The sequence below is a fragment of the Helianthus annuus genome, chromosome 11 (assembly GCF_002127325.2).
Source record: "Helianthus annuus cultivar XRQ/B chromosome 11, HanXRQr2.0-SUNRISE, whole genome shotgun sequence".
Lineage (NCBI taxonomy): Eukaryota > Viridiplantae > Streptophyta > Magnoliopsida > Asterales > Asteraceae > Helianthus > Helianthus annuus.
The window spans coordinates 32,745,105-32,769,653 of NC_035443.2; the positions used below are offsets into that span (position 1 = coordinate 32,745,105).

Consider the following 24,549-nt stretch of genomic DNA (forward strand, 5'->3'; position numbering starts at 1 on the left):
CAAAGGGACGTAACTCTTGAATCAAGGGACACAACTCTTCATGTTAATTCTCATCCACCAGATCAAAGGGTGCACCCGTTCGTGAAGAGACATATCTATTGGATCACACCCATTAGAAACTATAAATAGGCTTTAGATTTCATTTGTAAAAACACATTCCATTGTACAAATTCTCAGTTTATCTATTCAAGTTATTCGATTGTCTAGAGATCAAAGATCCATTGGGGCCAACAATGATCACACATATACGTAAAATCACCGCAAACATCACACCACTTTATTTTTAACGTAAATACAAGAAACAAGATTGCAAACTAACCGAAACAAAGAAACATAAACTTGAACTTCGAATACTTGTATTCCCTGTGCGATTACAACTGAGAAGTTTCAGACCCTTATATACTTGATGAAGGGATGCATGTGAATGGTTGTGTCGATCAGCAGAGGGATGTATCTATCCCTGATAACCGTTTGTGAGGTTATTCAAAACACGCACCCTTTCAAACATGTACCCTTTCAATCAAGCCCAAATAAAATAACCTACTGGACTTTAACTATTGACCCATACTAATTGCTTATGGCCTGCGGCCCAATACCAAACACAAATGATAAACATAAACAGTAACTTTGTTTGACCCATTAACTAATAAACATAATAAAAACGAACAACCCAAATCGGATCCAGAGATTCTTGATTACCGATCTTCAAGGGTAGTGGTTTTGGATGGTGGATTAGAGGTGGGTGACATGACACTAATGTGGAGGGTTATGGTGGTCATGACCAGAGTAAAACAAATCATTCTATTTCTAGATTTATTCTCATTATCACTGTTTCAGTTCTCAATCTGTTTAACTTTGATCTAATGAGTAGTGTAATCCATTTATTCAAAGTTATATACAAACCTGATTACATTTAGTTTGATTTCTTATTCTACACATTACAAATATTATTGAAATCATTAATCGTTCATAACATCACGTATTACAATAATACGGGACCGACATTATCATTGGAGTTCTCTTGTGACCAGGAATGATTCGATGTATTAATACTTTGATTAAAGTGACATTTTTGAAGCTACCCATAACAAGGAGATTAAAGTTCATTATAGTTTGTATAATAGCTATCATTTTGTCAGAATTTAATTTAGGCAAAAGTATATATCTTATTCAAAACCATACTGTATCATGATAGACACACTTTGTCTATATATGTGTTCTAATGGTTTTTTAAATAATAGACGAAGTCGGTACCAAATTATTTCAAGTATTGAGACACACATCATGTTACATACACTACAATGATTTGATTGACTACTTAATGGACTACGGTGAATTAACTGACTACTTAATGAGAAGGTGTGGCAAGAGGATTGATCATCACTTGCACTTTCTGCTTCTCTGGAATAGAAAACACCACAGCCATTAAACCAGACTTCACCTTCTCAACAATCATGATTATAACCATAAACAAAATCCTAGAAATCACTGCCATCCCTAATATTATCAACAAATCAATCCACTTCGAGTAACCCATTTCAACTTGCCATTTCTCCCTTAATATATCCTGATCTCCATCCATGATTTGTTGCACCCCTGCTTCACTATACACATACTTCACACCTTCAAACTCGTTCTTGAACAGTCCTTGATACGCATACTTGTGAAACTCTATGTAAAATAACGGGTATTTCCAAAATGGGTGTGGTAAATCATTAGGTAATCGAAAGAACCCACCACCTAACATCATGAAGCCTTGGATCCCCGAACCCATTATAATTCCCATTAGATAATTCGGAACTACACTCGCAACTATCATCATCAGGCTCTCAACAACCAGCATACAAGAAAAGAGCACGGATATGTAGTATGCAAAGTGATCCAATCCCTCACGAAGTCCTGAGAGGTAGTATGCTATTGCCCCAGGAATCACGGATACTAGGAACAAGTATGGCACTGATGATAGGGTATTGGCTATAACGAAAGCCCCGGTTGAGTAATGTCCATTTAATCTTTCACGTTCGAATACTTTCATGTCCTCTACAAATGATGGGAATCCCCCGATCGCCATGAATGTTAAGAATGTAGCCACAAACATCAGCAATGAACTTCTAGCCTGCAAGTTTGTACCCATAGTGTTTATTAAGAAAATTGAACTTGCATTAGTGACAACGACCGCAAGCAGTTGTGCGTATATTTATAAATAACATCTAAATATATTGTGTTAACCTGAATTGAACTGTAACTTGAGCCAACGTTATAGAAGATTGTTCCAAGACCTAAGGACAACGCTATATAGATAGCAAGGCGCAACCAGTAGTAGCCAAGATCACGATGCATGTTAAGGAAAGATCTCCTCGTGAGTACAAGAGATTGAGTTGAGAAACTAGCATGGTCTTTGTTTTTATCATGTGCTACATCTCCCTAAGAAATTCCCAGGAAAGTATTAATTCTCAAAATTTTATTATGATTTAGCTCTATATTTAAGAAACTCTAGCTTACCTTCTTGCATATTTCAGAAACTTGATTGTTAACGTCTTGGTAAGTAGTAGATGACTTGTATGAATCTATTAAGATGTTAATTGCTTCCTCTGTTGGTTTCCTTCCGGCTGTACCAAGTTCGATATCCTGTAAATTATAATAGTGATATTAGAGATACAAAACAAAATAACACGTACAAGTACCCTATATCCATGTAAAGAAGTTACCTCATCAAAATCTTTGTTAATTGTTCTAAGAAAGTGATCAGATGGATTCTGGAAATTGGGGCAAGGGAAGCCATTCAAAGAGAAAAACTGCATCCAAACAAGATATAGATTTAGCTTACTTTCAAAGTTAGTTTACACATCTTTTACAAAAAACAGACATGAAATGAAGATTGTATTATAACCATACGTCATTTGCGGAGCTTGTTTTCCCGAAGTAAACTGTTCTTCCAGAAGAAAGAAGACATAAATTATGAAAAAGCCCAAATACTTCGCTACATGGCTGGTGAATTGATGCAATGATGGTTCTTCCTTCATGCTGATCAAGCCTTGCGATCCTGCTCATCACGTAGTATGAGGCTGCACTATCAAGGCCACTTGTTGGTTCGTCAAGAAAGAGAAGCTTAGGACGAGTTAAGATCTCGATACATATGCTAACTCTTCTCTTCTGGCCTCCACTCAGACCTTTAGCTCCCCACCCTCCAATCCTCGTGTCCATCGAATCCTGAAGCCCCATCTCTTTTATGGTCATTTCCGCTCTCTCCTTCTTCTCGGATTTAGACATGGAGTCTGGTAGTTGGAGTTGCGCTGAATAGTAGATGCTTTCACGGACGGTAAGTGTTGTGATTAGTGTATCATCTTGAGTCACATATGCCTGCATATAGACATGTAAGGTTTTCAATTAAGTCAATTGGATATTTTTTTTTTATTTTTACTTTCCATGTAATGTAAAAATGATAGGAACAATTTCATATATAAATACTCTTACAAACATGTAAAATACTATATATACCCAAAACAAGTTTAAAATATATATACCTCTAAAAATTTCCATACTATCATGTAATCAAACAAAATTCAAAATATTATCATATACACATCTAGAGGACTTTCTAAATATCATATCTACCCAAATAAAATTCAAAATATCATATATATATATAGAGAGAGACATTTCAGAACTCTAAATAATTACAGAATTTATAAAAGTTCTAACAAACAATGATTTTATAGACATATTTTTATATTTAGGGTACTTTTATCATTTAGTATATGTATTATTATGATATTTTACATGTTAAGAGTAGTTTACATATGGGTAATAACCAAATTATATATGTGTCTAATAACTAATTACATATATGTAAAAACTAGTTTACATATGTGTAATTATAAAGTTACATATAAAAACATAGTAAATTACTTTTAATATGTATGTAATCATAAAAATACATATAATAAATGATAAAAGTACCCTAAATATAAAAATATATAAATAAAAATATTGTTAGTAAAAGTTTTGAAAGTTATGCAATTATTTAGAGTTCTGAAATAAACTCACTCTTTCTCTCTCTCTCTCTCTCTCTCTCTCTCTCTCTCTCTCTCTCTCTCTCTCTCTCTCTCTCTCTCTCTCTCTCTCTATATATATATATATATATATATATATATATATATATATATATATATATATATATAGGGTGGGGTCCGGCTACAAAGTCTATTTTTCCTATAAAGTGTACAAAGTCATAAAACACCACAATTTCAGCCATAAAACACACTCAAAACCCATAAATAACAGAATGAGGATCACTAAAACACAATATCCAAACCCTAACAGTTCATAAAAACTTCAAACACACCATCGTAGAACTATGAATATAAAACACAACATGATAATCAACATAAAACATGCTAATGTTAGTCATTCGATAATCAAAGCCTTATCATCCAAAACACAACACAAAACCCGCAAATATGACGTTTTGGTAATCTTCACTTTGTTATTTGTGGGTTTTGAGTGTGTTTTATGGTTGACATTATGGTGTTTTATGACTTTTTACACTTTGCAGGAAAAATGAAATTTGTAGCAAACTCTCACCCTATATATATATTAATTTATTATTTATTAATTTATTTTTATGATATTTGACATGTTAAGAGTAGTTTACATATGTTCAATAACCAAATTATATATGTGTCTAATAACTAATTACATATATGTAAAAACTAGTTTACATATGTGTAATTATAAAGTCACATAGAAAAACATAAAAACATGATAAAATCACTCTTAATATGTATGTAATCATAAAAATACATATAATAAATGATAAAAGTACCCTAAATATAAAAATATTGTTAAGTAGGAGTCTTGAAAGTTATGTAACTATTTAGAGTTCTGAAATAAGCTCCTCTCTCTCTCTCTTTCTCTCTCTCTCTTTCTCTCTCTCTCTCTATATATATATATATATTAATTTATAGGGTATATGGTGTTATAAATTTGGTTGGTGCATGTATGATAATTTGAAAGTTTAAGGATACATGTGAAACTTTCTATTAGATTTTTTTTTAAACTTGTTTTGACTTTCATAAACTACGCTAGTCAAAGGCGTGGACTCAACTATATTTTTTTGTTATGTCGTGTCATCGTATTCGATAAGTGTGCTTTTCACATAAATATCCGGTGTTAAACCATACGGTGTGGAAGAGGCTTGAACTTGGGGCGGTAATTCGAAACGTGGACGACAAGTCAACGTGTGTCAGAAACGGGGCGTAGTGCAAAAACGAAGGGTGTGGGAAGGCGTGGAAGAGTGATGTTATTCGACACATGGCACCTAGTTTTTGTTATAATTTTATATTAAAAATTGAAAAAAAAAACTATTAAATTTAGATGGATGTTTGGGTGTATGGTTTTTAAAAAAGTGGGTGAGTATATGATGTGTATATATATTGTGTTATTAAAAAATTAATTAATTAGGTCAACCGAGTCGTCGAACAGCTGGTTTGAAACCATCAATAACAAGCCAACACCTCGTTAGCCGTTTTCCCTCAACGCCGGTGAAGAACTTGAAGCTCAAATCACAACGCCATTCAAAACGCTGACCACAGGGTGGTTTGGTGGGCGTTGACCGGCAACCACGCTGGCATTAAACGCCCACACCGCATGGTCTTAGACTTTTTAGAGTCCGCTCCCCTAAGTAGGAGACTCATAGATACCAAATTTGCAAAATCATCTTTTGTTATGAAACTAAGCATCTAGAAATCAAAAACTACCTTTCAACCGAAAACTAGACCAAGAAATAACTAGGTGAACTCAATAAATCACATTTCCTAAATATTTTTAGTGCTTACCGATGTTCCATATGCTAGAGTTTTCTTGACTCCATTAACTAAAATATCACCACTCTTCCTAATCTTGGGATCTAGTCTCCCTGCATAAAAAAGATATCAGTTAAAACTGTAATATCAAGTTCAATCATTATGGCATGTAATTTGTTGCAGAACAATTAATAAAGTTTGCATGATGAGAAGCATATGTCCTAGCTAGTTTCATTGAACCAGCTAGCAGTTATATGTACCTGCTAACGCGTCAAGGAGGGTGGATTTGCCGGAACCAGAAGGACCCATAATAGCAAGGATTTCCCCGGGTCTGGCATACCCCGTAACACCTTGAAGTATGGACCGACTTCCACCGGTTTGTCCATCCCGCACCATAACCCATAAGTCTTTCCATGTCAAACACACACCATCATTGAAGGTGTCACCCTCGAGATCACCATTACTACGACTGCTGCGTTGAAGTTCTTCGTGGTTTGGAAGGGCTGGTGCATGAGACGTAATCTCCACCTCTTGGGGATATTTCTTTACTTCTTTGTCATGAGAAGGTTCCATTCTACAGAGAGAAAGAATTATGATATATTTGATTGTTTAAAGATGGAGAGTGAGTTTGGTTTATATAAGGATCAAGCTATCCATGTGTCATGATTTCAGCCATTCACTTTTCTTGACCACTCAAGCGTGTGAATTGATCGAACAAATATATTGTGAGTTGATCGACAAATGTTTATAATCAACTAACTTACAACCTATGTAAAGAATAGGAAAAATCATCAAACTTGACATTTACAGAGATAAATTCAGTGGCGAAGCTTGAGATTTTCAACCGGGGGGTCGAAAATATATATACCTAAAAAAAATTATATACGAAAACTACATACCAGATACTTATGAGTGAAAAGTTTGGGGGGCCGGGCAGCCCCCGGCCCCTTCTATCCTGCGTCCCTGGATAAATTATCAAACTAAACACCAGAAGCCTCTACATCTAGATCTAGTAAACGGCTAAGGTGTAACCTTTTTCATCTTTGCGGGACTCACCTAGAACCAATAAAATTAGACACGTGGCACTTTGTAAAACTTGGTAGCCTCCAAGTTATTAAAATGTCTAACCCCTTTCCCTGAAACAGCTAGGGTGTAGGGGAAGAGGCTATATAGACCGTTCATTTTCTCTATTCCCTACGATATTTAAACGACATAACTTTTCATACGATGATATTTAAAAAAAATATTGTATGAAAAAGTTATGCCCATTAAAATATTGTGAGGAAAAGAAAAAAAGGAATGTTCTATATAACCTCTTCCCTAGCCTTTTCAAGGGTCACGACTAGGCTTTTCCCGCAAGACTCTACATAGCCTTTTCCTCTTGAAAAGTGTCATGTGTCATCATATATTTGGTTCGTTGGTGGGCCCCTCTATCAAAGGAAATCCCTAGAGCACAACCTTTTTCTCTAAGTGAAGCCGCCACAAGCAGACGCTATGATGTTCATTTTCTCTTTTAGAGAGGGCCAACATCAATTTCCTGATTTTTCTTAAAGAAATAGAAAACGAAGAGGTGAAATAGGATAAATAAGAAAAATAATTTTTGCCTCACAGAATTTTAACACGTGACGCAATCGGTTACGTTTTTATTAGGTATAGCTTAATAGAAATGTTGACTCGGAAAATTGTTTAAATATGCATTAACTTTTTGTTAGATCTAAAAAGTGTAGTCTAATGTTATCAACAAAATGTAAAATGTATGGGTTGGAGATGTAAATTATAAAAGGTGAAAGATCAACTGTGGCAAGTCTTGAAGACTTTGTAAGACACAAAGTGCCGCTATGCCCATGATTGTTCAAGTGTCGCCAAACTCTCTGTAGGTCACAAAGTCAAACTTGAACGAGCCAAAGTCAAAGAATTAGTTAAACACGAGAAGTTCGGGCGAGGGATAGACTCGACGTACTCGGACGAAGGATTGAAACGTGTGTTCAAGTTATGAAAGAATGTTGACTCCAGGTTGAAGAAATACATTTTATTTTGGTACAAAATATAATTTATACCTTAATCATATACTAGGGACTTAAATTGTAATTAGCTTAAGGTCGTTAAGCTATAAATAGGTTGTGTTTAGGGCCTTGAAAACCAACACACACATTAAGGTGATCTGAGGTTTTTATTGTAAACGTATTTTGCAAATAAATGTAAGAGTTTTTTTTTTCCTTAAAACCAACACACACATTAAGGTGACCTGAGGTTTTTATTGTAAACGTATTTTGCAAATAAATGTATGGGTTTTTTTTGTGTGTTCATCTTGTTCTTCATCGTGTTCTTGACGTGTTCTTGATATTCCTTACATATTTAGGTCTAATCATCAAATCTATTAATGTTTCAGATATTGAATTTTAGTTGGAAACATCACTAGCATGTAGATCCAGGTTTTTGGGTCAAGCAATTGGTATTAGAAATCTTGGTACCCTTGATTTTCAATAATTTTTTTAGTTTTATAAAGAACTTTTAGAGAGAGAAAATACATTTGATGGGTTTCTAGAGAGAGAAAGTAGATTTGGATTCCAAATTTCATCAAACTATCACACTTTTTATCAAATCAACAACTAAGTACAACTAATATTACATTTACAACAAACTCGTGCAAGAAAATTGGTAGAAAACTTGGATTTGAGGTGTTTCTCTCATAAACAGTGTGTGTTTGTTCTTTGGTTTTTGAAATCACCAATTAATGGTGAGACCCCTTACAAATGTATCACTCAACATGATGGTGATAACCTCACAATTACAAGAATTGAATATTTAAGTTGGAGCACCACTTCTTCTTTGTTCTTGATCTTTGATCTTTAAGCTCTCCTTAATTGGATGTGTAAATATTAAAGGAATAGAGAGAATACTTAGATATGTATTGGAAATTTGTATGAGCAAATTGGGTGGTTGAAAAAGGTTGGGGAAGGCATGTATTTATAGGCAGGACGCAGGGATCAAGAAAAGAAAACCATGACCAATCTATGGCTAATCCTATGGTCGATCCATTGACCATGGATCTTCCGATTTTGGTATTTTAGTTCGTTTCGAATCTTAAGTGTTGTGTAACGACTCTGATTTGCCCTCAACACCCTTTACACACATTATTGACTCTTCAAAAAAACATTGTGAAGAAAAGAAAAAAGTAAATGTCTATGTAGCCTCTTCCCCTGATCCCTAGCCTTTTCATCTGCACCCCTAGTCTTTTCAGGGGTAACGACTAGGCTTTTTCCCACAAGACTGAAGACTCTACATAGAATTTTCCTCTTAAAAGTTCCATGTGTCATCATATGTTTCACTCGTTGGTGGGCCCCTCTATCAGAGGAAATCCTTAGCGCAGAACATTTTCCTCCTAGTGAAGCCGCTACAAGTTGACGTTTTCGATGTTCATTTTCTCTTTTCGAGATGGCAACGTCCATTTTCATGATTTACCCTAAAGAAAATATTAAATAGTTAGTAATATATATTTAACAATTAGAAACGGTATTTTAAGATAATATATGATTGAATATAGTGTTTTCATATTACTATTGTGTTTAATTAACTTTTTAAAATTTTTAAATTAAGAAATAGAAAACGAACAGATGAAATCTAATCTAATAATAAAAAAAAATACATCTAATGCCATGTGGTATAGTGTTTTCATATTACTATCATTTTTTATTAGCTTTTTTAAACTTTTAAATTAAGAAATAGAATACGAACAGATGAAATCTAATCTAATAATAATAATAAAGAAATACATCTAATGTTATGTACTATTCTCTCATTTCATGCATTTCCATCTAATGCCATGTGACATTCTCTTATTTAATTCATTTATATATTAAATTATTACTTTAATATATTAGATTAATCTCTAATATTATTAAGGAAAATTGGTTTTTAATAAACCAACCTTTGTCCTGTTGTAAATAATAATCTTACCTACGTAATTGGTATACAATAATCCTACCTATCAACATGTTGGTACTCAATGAACTTCCGTTAATTTTTTTTTACTGAAGTTAATTTTTAAATTTTATTTATTACACAAAAAGTCCATGTAGTTGTAATTTACTAGTTTTAACTAATTTATAAAACAAAAAAAACTCAAGGGACTGTAATTTACTAGTTTTAAAATAGTTAAAACTAGTAAATTACAACTGCAGGGACTGTTTGTGTAATAAATAAAACTTAAAAACTAACTTCAGTTAAAAAAATTAATGTAAGTTCATTGAGTACCAACATGTTGATAGGTAGGATTATTGTATACCAATTACATAGGTAAGATTATTATTTACCAACGGAACAAAGGTTGGTTTATTAAAAACCAATTTTCCAATTATTAATATATAATATGATATATCTAATAATATATAAATATAAATGATAGTTATGCATTATCACAGTTTATCTTTGCATCAATTTCTTAAACTTTATTTTTTATAGACGACACGGATTTTGTCTTTGTTTTCTTTTTTCATTAAAATATTTAAATTATAAACAGATAAATAATTAAATGAGAAATTAAATTTATAAATAATTTAACGAGTATCTAAATTTAATTTTATATAATCCTTAACCTATATTTCAATAATGATCAATAATAATTATGTTTTTTCTAATTATTGTAATCTTGAGTTTACATTTGATCAGTGGGATAAACTAACGAGGCATATTTGATTTGCTTTAGTTATTAACAATAACAAATATATAATGTGAAGTAATAATTACTGAAATCCCCTGTGCGATTCGGCTTGAATTCTATTTTGATCGATATCGGTTTGTTTCGTTATCGTAATCACACTATGTATAACAACCATAAGAAAAAACCAAAGAAATAAAGTCGTTAAACTTCAGAGTATAAAAATTTCGTGATCATTTTAAAAAAATGTTTAAACTTTGATGTTCTTGTCACAAAAACACAAAAGTAATGAAATATTATGCTAGCTAATGTTTAACATTAGAAGTACTGGCATATTTTTCATGTTAATATTCCATTTCAAATTATTTATAATTTAAGTTATCTAAATTGTAAGGTTTAACTTATGTATATAATAATAATTAGCAATAATTATCCGTTATATATTACCCTCGTAATATGTGTAAATTTATTTCAAAGTTATTATATTTTTCTCTAAATTTTCAAAGAAAAAACTTTGATATTTTCTTGATTATTGGTGGTTTTAAGCAATTTTTATATGATATTTATCATCTTGAGCTTACATATTTTATTTATTCAACTCATGTAATACAAGGGTCTATAACCTAGTGAGATAATACAAGAAAAAGAATTTTGGTCTAACAAAATTACAAAATTATGACACATAGCGCACTCAGTTACGTATTTATTAGGTATACCTTAATAGAAATGTTGACTCGGAAAATTGCTTAAATTGGCATTACCTTTTTATTGGATGTAAAAAGTGTAGTCTAATGTTATCAACAACATCCACGGATTGAAGATGTAGATTATGTACAGTGAAGGATCAGATACGGCAAGTCTTAAAGACTTTGTAAGACTGACGACACTCACAAGTGTTGCCATGCCCATGACTGTTCAAGTGTTGCCAAACACAGGCGACACTATCTAGGTCACAAATGTTGGGATCGAACGGGTCACATGAACACAATCAACACACACGCTCAGCTCACAATTAAGAACACAAAGATTTATAGTGGGTCGGTCGTAATATGACCTACGTCCACTCTCGTTAACTAGGAGGTTTTTATTAGCTTGGTACAAATATTACAGATACAAAACAATCTCATATATAGGATTGAATAAAAGAAGAAAGAGAAGGACAAGATCCGTGAATTCTGGATCACATGGAAGATTGGATCAACCCTGCCTCATTATCCTCTTATCCTGCTTTTCTGACCTCAACCTGATCAAGTGGATTCACACTCAACAAGTGGATTCATACTCAACAATCTCCCACTTAAAGCCACGGAATAATCTTCACATGTGCTTCAACTGTGCATCAGTATTTCTTTAAAAAAAAACTTTTGATCTTAGCACATTCCTAGTTACCCGGCCTTCTCTTCAATTATCCTGAAGGCCAGTTGAAGCTATACAAAGCTTCAACTTCTCTAAGGTGACAACCTTAGTCAACATATCAGATGGATTTTCACTTCCTTTGATCTTCTTCAACTTCAGAGTGCCTTCACTAACTTGCTCTCTGATGAAGTGATATCTCAGCTGTATGTGTTTCGTCTTTGAATGGAAGACAGAATTCTTTGCAAGATGAATTGCACTTTGATTGTCACAGAATAGTGCGCAATCATCTTGTTCTTTGCTAAGTGCATTGAGAAAATTCTTCAACCATATAAGCTCTTTGCTTGCTTCAGCAACTGCCATATACTTTGCTTCTGTGGTTGAAAGGGCAACACTTTTCTATAGTCTGGACATCCAACTTACCGCAGTGCCTCCCACTGTAAAGACATATCCGATGGTGCTTTTGTAAGATTCTTTACAACCACCAAGTTCTGCATTTGCAAAACCCTTTAGAATAACATCTTTCTTCTTAAAATGCAATGCATCTTTGAAGTTCCCTTCAAGTATCTCAGCAACCATTTAACTGCTTCCCAATGTTCTCTTCCCGGATTGGACATAAACCGACTAATAACTCCCACTGCATGAGCTATATCTAGTCTAGTGCATACCATTGCATACATGAGGCTACCAACTACAGATGCATACGGAACTTTAGCCATTTCTGCTTTGTCTTCATCTGATTTCGGTGACGGAACTTTAGAAAGCTTAAAGTGACTTCCCAAAGGTGTGCTTCTGATCTTGGCATCTTTAAGGCTGAATCTCTCTAACACTTTCTCAATGTACTTCTCTTGAGATAGTGTCAAAGAACCATCTTTGTTTCTGAAAATACTCATCCCGAGTATTTGATTTGCAACTCCCAAGTCTTTCATCTCAAACTCTTCAGACATTTGCTTCTTTAACTTCTTGATTTCTGTCATGTCTGAACCTTCAATCAACATATCATACACATATAGTAGTAGAATGATATAAGAACCCTTGAACTTCTTGATGTAAAAACAATGGTCATTGTCACATCTCTTGTAACCAACTCTTCCCATGAAGTTATCAAACTTCAAGTACCATTGTCTGGGCGCTTGTTTCAGACCATACAAACTCTTCTTCAACTTACACACCAAGTTTTCTTTGCCTTTAACCTGAAAACCTTCTGGTTGTGTCATGTAGATGTCTTCTTCTAGGTCACCATGTAGAAAAGTTGTCTTGACATCTAGCTGCTCTAGATGCAAGCCTTCTGCTGCTACAATACTGAGAACAAGTCTGATGGTAGTCATTTTCACCACTGGAGAAAATATTTCATTGAAATCAATTCCCTCTTTCTGCTGAAATCCCTTGACTACTAATCTTACTTTGTGCCGTTTGGTACCATCATGTTCATCTTTGACCCTGAAAACCCATTTGTTCTGAAGAGCCTTCTTCCCACCTAGAAGCTTTGTTAAGTGCCAGGTGTTGTTCTTCTCAAGCTACTTCATCTCATCTTTCATTGCTAACTCTCACTGCAATGAATCTTTCAACCCCATAGCTTCAGAGTAACACTGAGATTCACCATTTTCTGTCAGAAGTATGTAATTGACAGATGGTGAGTATCGGTCTGGAGGTCTAGTGACTCTAGACGATCATCTTGGTTGAACTTGAGGTGTTTTTGGGGATTCTGGAGTTTGAGGAGCAACTTCTTCTTCTTCTTCCTCAGAATCATTACTAGAAGCATCCCTGAGCTCCCACTGTCGCTTGACTCATTCCCATTTTCTGGAATGCCGACTGAAGCTTCTTTTCTTGTTTCACCACTTTCAAATTCAACATATTCTTTTTGAATTTCTGGTCCTTTGGTATTTCTGTCTTTGTACAATTCGTTTTCATTGAAGACGACATTCTTGCTTCTGATTACTTTTCTGCCTTCATTATCCCAAAGCCTGTAACCCATTTGTTCTGACCTATAACCAATTAATGTGCACTTCTTGGATTTTGAGTCTAACTTATCCCTGTCACCAGCTTCTAACAAATCGTAAGCACTACAACCAAAGATTCGTAAGTGTTCGAGAGTTACCTTCTTTTCTTGCCACATTTCTTCTGGCAACTTGAAATCTAAGGGAACGGTTAGTGAACGGTTGATCAAGTAGGCTGCAGTGTTAACTGCATCGGCCCAGAATGTCTTGGGCATCCCGACATTTAGCCTCCTGCTTCTAGCCCTCTCATTTAGAGTTCTATTCATTCTCTCAGCTACAACATTCTACTGAGGAGTTCCGGGAACTGTCCTGATCATCTTTATCCCTTCCTTGGCACAATAGTCAGTGAACTTCTTGCTTATGTATTCACCACCAATGTCCGACTTTAAGCACTTTACCTTCAAATTAGTTTCATTTTCAACAGCGGATTTCCATATCTTAAAAGCATCAAATACACCAGATTTTTGTTTAAGAAAATATACCCATACCTTGCGTGTTGAATCATCGATGAAGGTAACATAATACCTCGATCCTCCTAGAGATGAAATTGAAGTTGGTCCATATACATCGGAGTGAACAAGCTCCAACTTCTGAGCTTTCGGTGTTCTCCCAGTCTTCACAAAAGTAACCCTCTTTTGTTTTCAAAGAACACAAGGTTCACAAAATTCAGTTTCCACTTTCTTGAAGTCTGGAAACTTCCCTTTCTGAGCCAACATCTTCAATCCCTTCTCGCTCATGTGTCTGAGTCGGTTGTGCCATAAATTTGATGGACTCAGACCGGTGGTCATTGCATGAACACCTTCAGTAGAAACTTCTGCCATGTATAGAGTGCCTTTCTTCTTTCCTTTGGCAATCACTAAGTTGCCTTTGATCACTTTCCATTGTCCTCCCCCAAAATGAACATTAAACCCTTCATCTGTTAGAAATAAAGGCTTGTTTTTCTGTTTTGTATGCAAGAATTAAATCAATAAAATTCAGTTCTTTTTATTATCTTTTATCTCTGATTATCATTCACAACATGGTATCAGAGCAGAGTTTCTAATGCGTGAAACATCTTGCTCGTCTTCTACAATCAATCACAACCAAAATCAAAATCAAAACATCAAACCTGCCGCCACACCCATCCCTGTTCAGCAAAACCCTAGCACCATCTAACTACAGTTTATTCCAAATCAACCCAAGCCAATCCAACTCCGAACCATAAAAAAGCAAAACCAAATCAAAATTTAAAACCCCAACAAACCTGAAATTTCGTTACTCTCTGCATCGCGTCGGACCGTAAAACACCCCGACAACTTGAAACCCGTATCATCTCAGCCGCTACACCTGTCCTCAACGAACCCTCATCCCACGAAAATTCCTCAATGAACCCTCATCCGACGAACACTCTCAATTCCTCGTTTGTTCCATTCTTCTACAACGAAGAATCTCTTCAAACCCCAACAGTACTCGTTTGTTCCATTCTTCAATCCCCCTTTTGCAATCGTACCGACAGAAGCAGCAAAAATGGCGAAATCAGTGAGATGCAAGCGAGAAAAGAGACTCAGGGCCATTAAAAGGGAAATGGTGGCTCCGCCGTACGAGAAGAAAGAAGAGGCCATGCTTGCCGCTCTTGAAGCTGCCATGAACGCTCCAAAACTCCCTGTTCGTACTCGCCGGGATGAAACAGTCGCCATGGATGCTTCCACCGCCGATATGGATGTGGAGATGGATGAAGGCAATCAAACCGCGAAATCTTTGAAACCTATAGGGAGAAAGTTGAAGAAGAAACTGAAACTCAGCTGTAACGCCCTGCGTTTTCAAACATCCTACATTTAGAAACCTTACGTGAAATTCTATCTTTGGAAATCTTGTGTTCTTATAACCATTCTTTCATCGTAATCGTTGTAAAATACGGAACTTGCTTCGTAAATAAAGCTTGTACATTACACTTTTTACCTAGTTAAATCATGTTTTATTTCATATTTCACCATGTTACAAGTTAGGGGAAACATTGTTGCATATTATTACACAACTTAATTAACAAAATTACTCATTATAATGTTTTAAAAAAAATAAAAAAAATAAAGAAATATGGCAGCCCAATTCAGCAAAATTCAGCCCCATATAGTTGGGTTTTGTGGGCTAGTTTCAAGGTGTAACCCCTTCTAAACACTTCCAAAGCCCAACCCATTGAAACCCTAATCCTTCCCCCTATAAATACCACTTATAACCAGCCTCCCTACCACTTTTGCAACCCTAAAAACTCACAAAACATCCACCAAACCGTAGCTGAAAGCAAGGGTTCGAGTAGATTGACACCCCTTCACGAAAATGAGCATAACTCACTCAATTCTTATCCGATTCACTCGATTCTTTTTCCTACTTGCTTGTATAATCATGGGGTTCGATTCCTAGACTTCTCCTTGGAGAAATCAGACCTGGAAATGCCCCGAAATAGTCCATAAACTTTCTACTTGTTTTTATGTTCATCAAAAACTTGTTTAAACCTATGCAACTTGTGTCTAACACATCTCATACCTATGTCCTAATGCTTACAACTTATCCCATGGTTGGTTAAGCTTAAAAACAAGGTTGAGACATTTAAAATCAGAGGATTAAACCTCATAAACTTGGTGTTTTGTTTAGGGTTTTTAACCCACAAGTCATGTCAAACTTTGTCTTTGATACATGAGTGATTATGGAACAACTTGGGTTGTCCAAACATACAATCCTCACATGATTTGATGATTTCTCTTAGTTAGTGTGTATATTTCTTATTCTTTATTGTATGTTCATGACCCTCCTTGGTTGTTTTTTTTACATCAAGTGTAGTGGTGAACACATAGAGGTGCCTAAATGGAAGACTTGATCTTCCTACCTCCTACATGACTTCTATGACATTTAGAGGTACCAAAATGAAGATTTTAATCTTCTACCTCATGCTTGAACTATTGGACATATATTATATAACCTAAATATATTATTCGAATAATCGAATCTTTGATGATGAACTAGTGTTCATATGTCGGGGTACTAGATTACATCATCCTAGACTATGATAACTTGTCACGATTCTAATGGAACCTTGTTCCATGAAAACATCTAAACTCCTTCGAGTTTTCTAGTGTCAAGAACAAGCATCATATGTACTAAATGATTATTTTCCATGTTATTCTCATATCTTATTTTTATGTTGTTTTAAACACCGAATCTCGACTCTAAACATACTTGAACCTTAACCCTTATACGTTCGGACTCTAAATCTCTACTCGTCAACAATTGGATAATCGGAAAACATATGCAAACTTTGTGAGTATACTCGTACTTTTCCCCTTTTTACTTTTACTACTTTTGGGGTGTAACATGTTTACCTATTGAAACTTACACATGAACTTTTGTCTAAACACACGAACATTCCTATAACAATGCTTGTATATGTGATGGCTTGATACTTTAAATTTGGGTGATTCTTATGTGTTGAACTTATCATTAACTTCGTACGAGCCAAACCTTGACATATGTAGCGCTATAGGATTAACGACCCGCCTCTACTGAAACTTTGGTTATGTCATGAGCAAGTTGCGTTTTCTTGGTTTGATATGTTAGACACATGCCATGTTTAAATGTTTATCTTGAATCACATGCTTGCTATGAGGAATTGTTCAAACTTATCTTTTGCTATGTACGTATCAAACTTGTATACTCGCCTTTGCTTTTGCATTGAACTTTATTTTAAACATGTTACAGGTTGAGGACGATGATGCTATGAAATGAAGTAGCGTTGATGCCTAGATACACATATAGACGTTAGGGTTTAAAATGTTGTATCAAAATTTTGTTATGTTATCATGTTGTTTTGTTAAACTTGTCGTATTTGAATTTCTTGTAATGTTGACTATTTGAAGTTATGAAATGAAATGAAATTTGGATTTTCTAAATATTGTCACAAATAGCGTTATGATGTCTCTAGCAATCTTCACACTTCGTCTCATCCCGATGTTTCCGCCATTGGTTGGGGTGTGACAGATTGGTATCAGAGCCATAACTATAGGGAATTAGGAAAAGTAGGAATGCTTTAGCCTAGTCTATAGTTTTAGAACCTTATTCGTATGCTTTGCTTGGACTACTACATGATACTTTATTTATTACTTATTTATGCTCTTTTAAACATGTATGTTACTCATGTGTAATATTCGACATGTTATTCTTACGCATTAATGCTTGTTTTATTATGTGTTAACACTTGTTTCGTTGTTCGATTCTTTATGTGTTATTCTTGACATATTTCTCTATGTGTTAATACTTGTTTTATTTCATTATTTAAGTATCATCCTTGATATGCTTTCTTATGTGTTTATACTTGTTTGTGTATCTCCTTCGACATACACTTCCCTCATGCATTTTACTCGATTATTCTAAATCCGACAACACTCATATTGTACAAATGAGACGAATTCACCAAAATAGGCGTGAAACCCACAATTTGGTGAACGACTCTCAATCTACCTATTCTTTTTTTTTACACGAGATATCGCGGTTAAGCTAGGAGTGAAATCCACATCTTAATGGTAAATCTCAAATTTCAAGTTCTAGTGGACCCTCGTCAACACGTCGAAATTAAATTTTGACCCGACGAGTACCAACCACACTTAGGATACGAAATCGTCAAGTTAGGGGTGAAACCCGCACCTTGTCGACTAGTTCCACTCCTTGGCTTTTTTTTCATAAATCCCGCCAAGTCTCGAAATTTCGATTGATTTGGGACATGTAGTAACCGGAAGGGTAAATACCGTTAACCGACTTGTCGGCGAGAGTATTTTACCTATTAGGCCAAAACATGCTCCTCAAATTCAAAAGACTTTTCGACCACTTTGGTTAGTCAAAGTTCCGTTTTGGAACACTCCAAACTTTGGTCAAACATGTGTTTCTATTGTTCATTTTATACGATGCAATCTTTCAACCTTGAGTTTACCTTTGATTTCTCTTTTCACACGCACAACATATCGAACCTTTTCGATACACTTATATACGCATGATTTTCATATAATTTAAATTCATATTCCTTGTAACAACTAGTGGAGATGTATCATCGAGATTGGAGTGACTTCCTTACCTTGACGATTGACTCCACCCCTCTTCCCTTAAAACGACTTCACCAACGAGTTAGGGGTGATTCCCTTACTTAGGTGACCGTTACCCAAAACTTATCTTTCAAAATATTTTATTATGCAAACCCGATCATGTTTTATACCTAAATCATTTATCATTATTCAAAATACCTACTTATACCGATTTCAAAATACATTGTTTATCAAACGTACTTCTTATTCTACCATCCATTTTCACTCAAATCATATACACGAGATTCTTAATCATGTCTTTACCGTTTTACTACACGAATTTCCAAACCTTACGAAATGCTACCTATCAATTTAATCGGTCTAATGAATCTCTTGCCCATGAACTTCACATCTGATTTATTAACTGAAACACGTTCACATTATATCATCATACTAGAGACTTCCACTCTTAATCGAAATCAAACTAACCTTTCTCAATTACTTATAAGACCTCGTAGATGTTATATGACCGTTTACCAAATACTCTTTCCAACATCAATAAATCCTTTGTTAAAATTATTTTTAAACAATCACTAAGTTCTTTTACTAAATTTCTTTTCTAAGGGTCGACGTTTTCACAAGAACTTTCAAAGTCCAAAATTTTCATGTTTTGATGCAAATGAAACAAACCCGTTATTTAAAAAAAAAAAAAAACCCTCTCTACAACGCTTAACTCGTCATCCAAATTTCAAAACACGTGGGCTAGAAGACTTCATGGGGACCGACAATTTTCAACATACGTGAACTCCTTTTTTTTAAACAAAAGTAGCATTTCAATCATTACAAAATACGTTAAGCATGACCAATGAGTACTTTATGTTCCTTTACATATACAAACTATATTCTACCTTTCAAACCAAGCTCAATCTAATTTTGATTCGACAAACTCAACGTTTTGTTTAAACAACTATACATGCACATCATCATACACATTTTAGTCGATATCTCGCGATAACATCATTTATATCGTTCGTATCTACATACTTAACCTTTTTTTTTTCTCTACAATGTCTCAACGTACACCATATACGCAATATTTATTTTTCATACCTACACCTATGTTCATACGTTTTATGCTTGTACTCATACACATACTACTTATACGTTTTACGCTTCTGCTTGTACACATACTACTTACACGTTTTATGTTTATGCTCATACATACATGCGTATTCATACTTAAACTTATGCTCATACTTTCATCCTTACTCATGATTCGTACATTCGTACCTATACGCGAGCGTAATCCGAGGGATTCGCTTACGTGGGTCCCATACATGCTTAAACATAAACATGCTTACATACGACATTCTTCTACGTACACATTCTTATTTTCAAATTCATGTATACCTTGATTCATACATAACTAGTACAAGCTATGTGGATCATGCGACAAGCAGTATAATCGCGGGTGCACACGGGATTATAGTGATAGGCGTATGAGAACCATAGAGTGTACTACTGTGTATGGTAAGACACGGAACGTAACATGACCCCAAGTAACGAAACGGACGTAATGTGGTTAAAACATGGTGGATACGCCGCTGGTACTTCCTATATATAAGTGTTTTCACCATGTTACCAAACTTTCGTAAAACGTGCCATGAGAAATTCAGTGTGTTGCAGACCTTTTGGACCTAATACAACTTCACGCAACTCACAAACGCATTATATCCGATTATTCATGACGAGACTTCATCCTTAACACACTACGTTCATCTATCCAACACTTATGCTATTCACATACTTGTACTCTTTAAGAGTCATTCGTTCATTCTATACTCGTATTATTTTATACAAAACTCGTTCGCAATCCAGCTTGTTTAAACATTTGAGTCCTAACTTACCTCGTTACCTATAAAATAGCCTCCCTATTCTTGATTCTTGTGAAACTATACTTAGTATACCTCTATTGCTTTATTTAAAGTAACAAACCTTTTCGTTCCTCTCAATAAACAGGTTTTACGAAAGTATGATTTTTTATACTATCCTTAAAAACTTCCCCTTGCAAATCTACCTTCACGTTCTCCAAAATTTGGTACTTTTCAAAACTTTCAAACTTCCCAAGTTTCAATTCTTAATGATCACCTTTATGCCAAAAACTCTTTCAAGCCTTCCTCTTGAATAAATTTCGGGACGAAATTTCCTAAAGGAGGGGAGACTGTAACGCCCTGCGTTTTCAAACATCCTACATTTAGAAACCTTACGTGAAATTCTATCTTTGGAAATCTTGTGTTCTTATAACCATTCTTTCATCGTAATCGTTGTAAAATACGGAACTTGCTTCGTAAATAAAGCTTGTACATTACACTTTTTACCTAGTTAAATCATGTTTTATTTCATATTTCACCTTGTTACAAGTTAGGGGAAACATTGTTGCATATTATTACACAACTTAATTAACAAAATTACTCATTATAATGTTTTAAAAAAAATAAAGAAATATGGCAGCCCAATTCAGCAAAATTCAGCCCCATATAGTTGGGTTTTGTGGGCTAGTTTCAAGGTGTAACCCCTTCTAAACACTTCCAAAGCCCAACCCATTGAAACCCTAATCCTTCCCCCTATAAATACCACTTATAACCAGCCTCCCTACCACTTTTGCAACCCTAAAAACTCACAAAACATCCACCAAACCGTAGCTGAAAGCAAGGGTTCGAGTAGATTGACACCCCTTCACGAAAATGAGCATAACTCACTCAATTCTTATCCGATTCACTCGATTCTTTTTCCTACTTGCTTGTATAATCATGGGGTTCGATTCCTAGACTTCTCCTTGGAGAAATCAGACCTGGAAATGCCCCGAAATAGTCCATAAACTTTCTGCTTGTTTTTATGTTCATCAAAAACTTGTTTAAACCTATGCAACTTGTGTCTAACACATCTCATACCTATGTCCTAATGCTTACAACTTATCCCATGGTTGGTTAAGCTTAAAAACAAGGTTGAGACATTTAAAATCAGAGGATTAAACCTCATAAACTTGGTGTTTTGTTTAGGGTTTTTAACCCACAAGTCATGTCAAACTTTGTCTTTGATACATGAGTGATTATGGAACAACTTGGGTTGTCCAAACATACAATCCTCACATGATTTGATGATTTCTCTTAGTTAGTGTGTATATTTCTTATTCTTTATTGTATGTTCATGACCCTCCTTGGTTGTTTTTTTTACATCAAGTGTAGTGGTGAACACATAGAGGTGCCTAAATGGAAGACTTGATCTTCCTACCTCCTACATGACTTCTATGACATTTAGAGGTACCAAAATGAAGATTTTAATCTTCTACCTCATGCTTGAACTATTGGACATATATTATATAACCTAAATATATTATTCGAATAATCGAATCTTTGATGATGAACTAGTGTTCATATGTCGGGGTACTAGATTACATCATCCTAGACTATGATAACTTGTCACGATTCTAATGGAACCTTGTTCCATGAAAACATCTAAACTCCTTCGAGTTTTCTAGTGTCAAGAACAAGCATCATATGTACTAAATGATTATTTTCCATGTTATTCTCATATCTTATTTTTATGTTGTTTTAAACACCGAATCTCGACTCTAAACATACTTGAACCTTAACCCTTATACGTTCGGACTCTAAATCTCTACTCGTCAACAATTGGATAATCGGAAAACATATGCAAACTTTGTGAGTATACTCGTACTTTTCCCCTTTTTACTTTTACTACTTTTGGGGTGTAACATGTTTACCTATTGAAACTTACACATGAACTTTTGTCTAAACACACGAACATTCCTATAACAATGCTTGTATATGTGATGGCTTGATACTTTAAATTTGGGTGATTCTTATGTGTTGAACTTATCATTAACTTCGTACGAGCCAAACCTTGACATATGTAGCGCTATAGGATTAACGACCCGCCTCTACTGAAACTTTGGTTATGTCATGAGCAAGTTGCGTTTTCTTGGTTTGATATGTTAGACACATGCCATGTTTAAATGTTTATCTTGAATCACATGCTTGCTATGAGGAATTGTTCAAACTTATCTTTTGCTATGTACGTATCAAACTTGTATACTCGCCTTTGCTTTTGCATTGAACTTTATTTTAAACATGTTACAGGTTGAGGACGATGATGCTATGAAATGAAGTAGCGTTGATGCCTAGATACACATATAGACGTTAGGGTTTAAAATGTTGTATCAAAATTTTGTTATGTTATCATGTTGTTTTGTTAAACTTGTCGTATTTGAATTTCTTGTAATGTTGACTATTTGAAGTTATGAAATGAAATGAAATTTGGATTTTCTAAATATTGTCACAAATAGCGTTATGATGTCTCTAGCAATCTTCACACTTCGTCTCATCCCGATGTTTCCGCCATTGGTTGGGGTGTGACATCAGCAAAAAAGAAGTACAGAGGCAAGGGCAATACAAGGAAGAAGAATGTTTAGTTCCCTTTTTAAATAAAAGAAAATATTAAAAAAAAACCAAGCATCAACGTTTCCGCTAAAAAAAAAGCTAAAAAAATCAAAGCTCAAAAAAAATCAAAACCCAAAAAGGAACCAAAACCAAAACCAAAATCCCTTTGAAAAAAATCAAAACCCAAAAACCAAACCAAAACAAAAAACCAAATCAAAACGAATGCCAAAAACCAAATGGCCAAGTTGAATTTTGGAAATCCCATAATTCAACTTGAGGGGGAGTGTTAGAAATAAAGGCTTGTTTTTCTGTTTTGTATGCAAGAATTAAATCAATAAAATTCAGTTCTTTTTATTATCTTTTATCTCTGATTATCATTCACAACATCATCATCCAGTTTACCAACTGAAATAAACTTTCTCCTCAGGTTAGGAATAACCCTGACATTTTTCAATGTCCATATAGTTCCTAATGAGGTCTTCAAGTCTACATCTCCAATACTTGTGATATCAAGCATTTGATCATCTGCTAAACGAACTTTACCAAAGTTATCTGTTCGTAGATTCTTGACCATATCTGGGCATGAGATAGCATGGAAAGAAGCACCTGAATCCATAATCCAAGATTCAACTGAATCTCAACAGAACAGATGAGAGCATCACCTAATTCTTCCGAGGATACACTGTTTACTTCTTTCTTTGCAGCTGGTTTTGTATATTGGCTTCTAAAGTGACCTTTTTCTTTGCAATTCCAACATTCAACGTCTTTTTTGTTCTTTGACTGACCCCTTTTCCTGGACTTGGACCTGCCTCGACTATGTCATTTTTCGTTTCTTCTTCCTCTACTTTTTGTATGCAATAAGAACTAGAACTAGAAGTCTCACCATTGCTTCTCCGTCCGATATCTTCATTTACTATCAAGTCATGAATACTCTTGAAAGTGAGTTTGGTAGTGTCGGATGCACTACTAACAGCTGTGACTGTGCCTGACCAACTGTCGGGCAACGATGATAAAACGAGTAGCGCTAGTACTTCATCTTCAAACGTTATTTCAACTGAGGCTAAACGAGAGATAATCAAGTTAAACTCGTTTATGTGAGCGGTAACCGACATGCCTTCCTTCATCTTGGTGTTAACCAATTGTCGGATGAGGAATACTTTGTTTGAAGCGGATGGTTTTTCATACATGTTGGACAAAGCTTTCAATACACCATATGTGGTTGTTTCATTGACAATG

The 24,549-nt window shown here is 34.8% G+C and overlaps 2 protein-coding genes across 2 annotated transcripts; one reads left to right on the plus strand and one right to left on the minus strand.

Moving 5' to 3' along the window:
- Positions 1-1,146: 1,146 nt before the first annotated feature.
- On the minus strand, positions 1,147-6,424 carry LOC110890022 (ABC transporter G family member 11). Its single transcript, XM_022137590.2, has 7 exons — positions 6,065-6,424; positions 5,838-5,917; positions 2,896-3,360; positions 2,709-2,795; positions 2,503-2,628; positions 2,230-2,424; positions 1,147-2,116 (listed from the first exon to the last, which is right to left on the minus strand). The coding sequence occupies exons 1-7, from the start codon at positions 6,375-6,377 to the stop codon at positions 1,349-1,351; spliced, it is 2,034 nt and encodes a 677-aa protein (XP_021993282.1). The 5' UTR covers positions 6,378-6,424; the 3' UTR covers positions 1,147-1,348.
- An 8,893-nt stretch (positions 6,425-15,317) lies between these two features.
- On the plus strand, positions 15,318-23,834 carry LOC110888069. The gene is made up of 2 exons (XM_022135611.2): positions 15,318-15,594; positions 23,779-23,834. Exons 1-2 carry the CDS (start codon positions 15,318-15,320, stop codon positions 23,832-23,834), a joined length of 333 nt encoding a protein of 110 aa, XP_021991303.1.
- Positions 23,835-24,549: the final 715 nt, after the last annotated feature.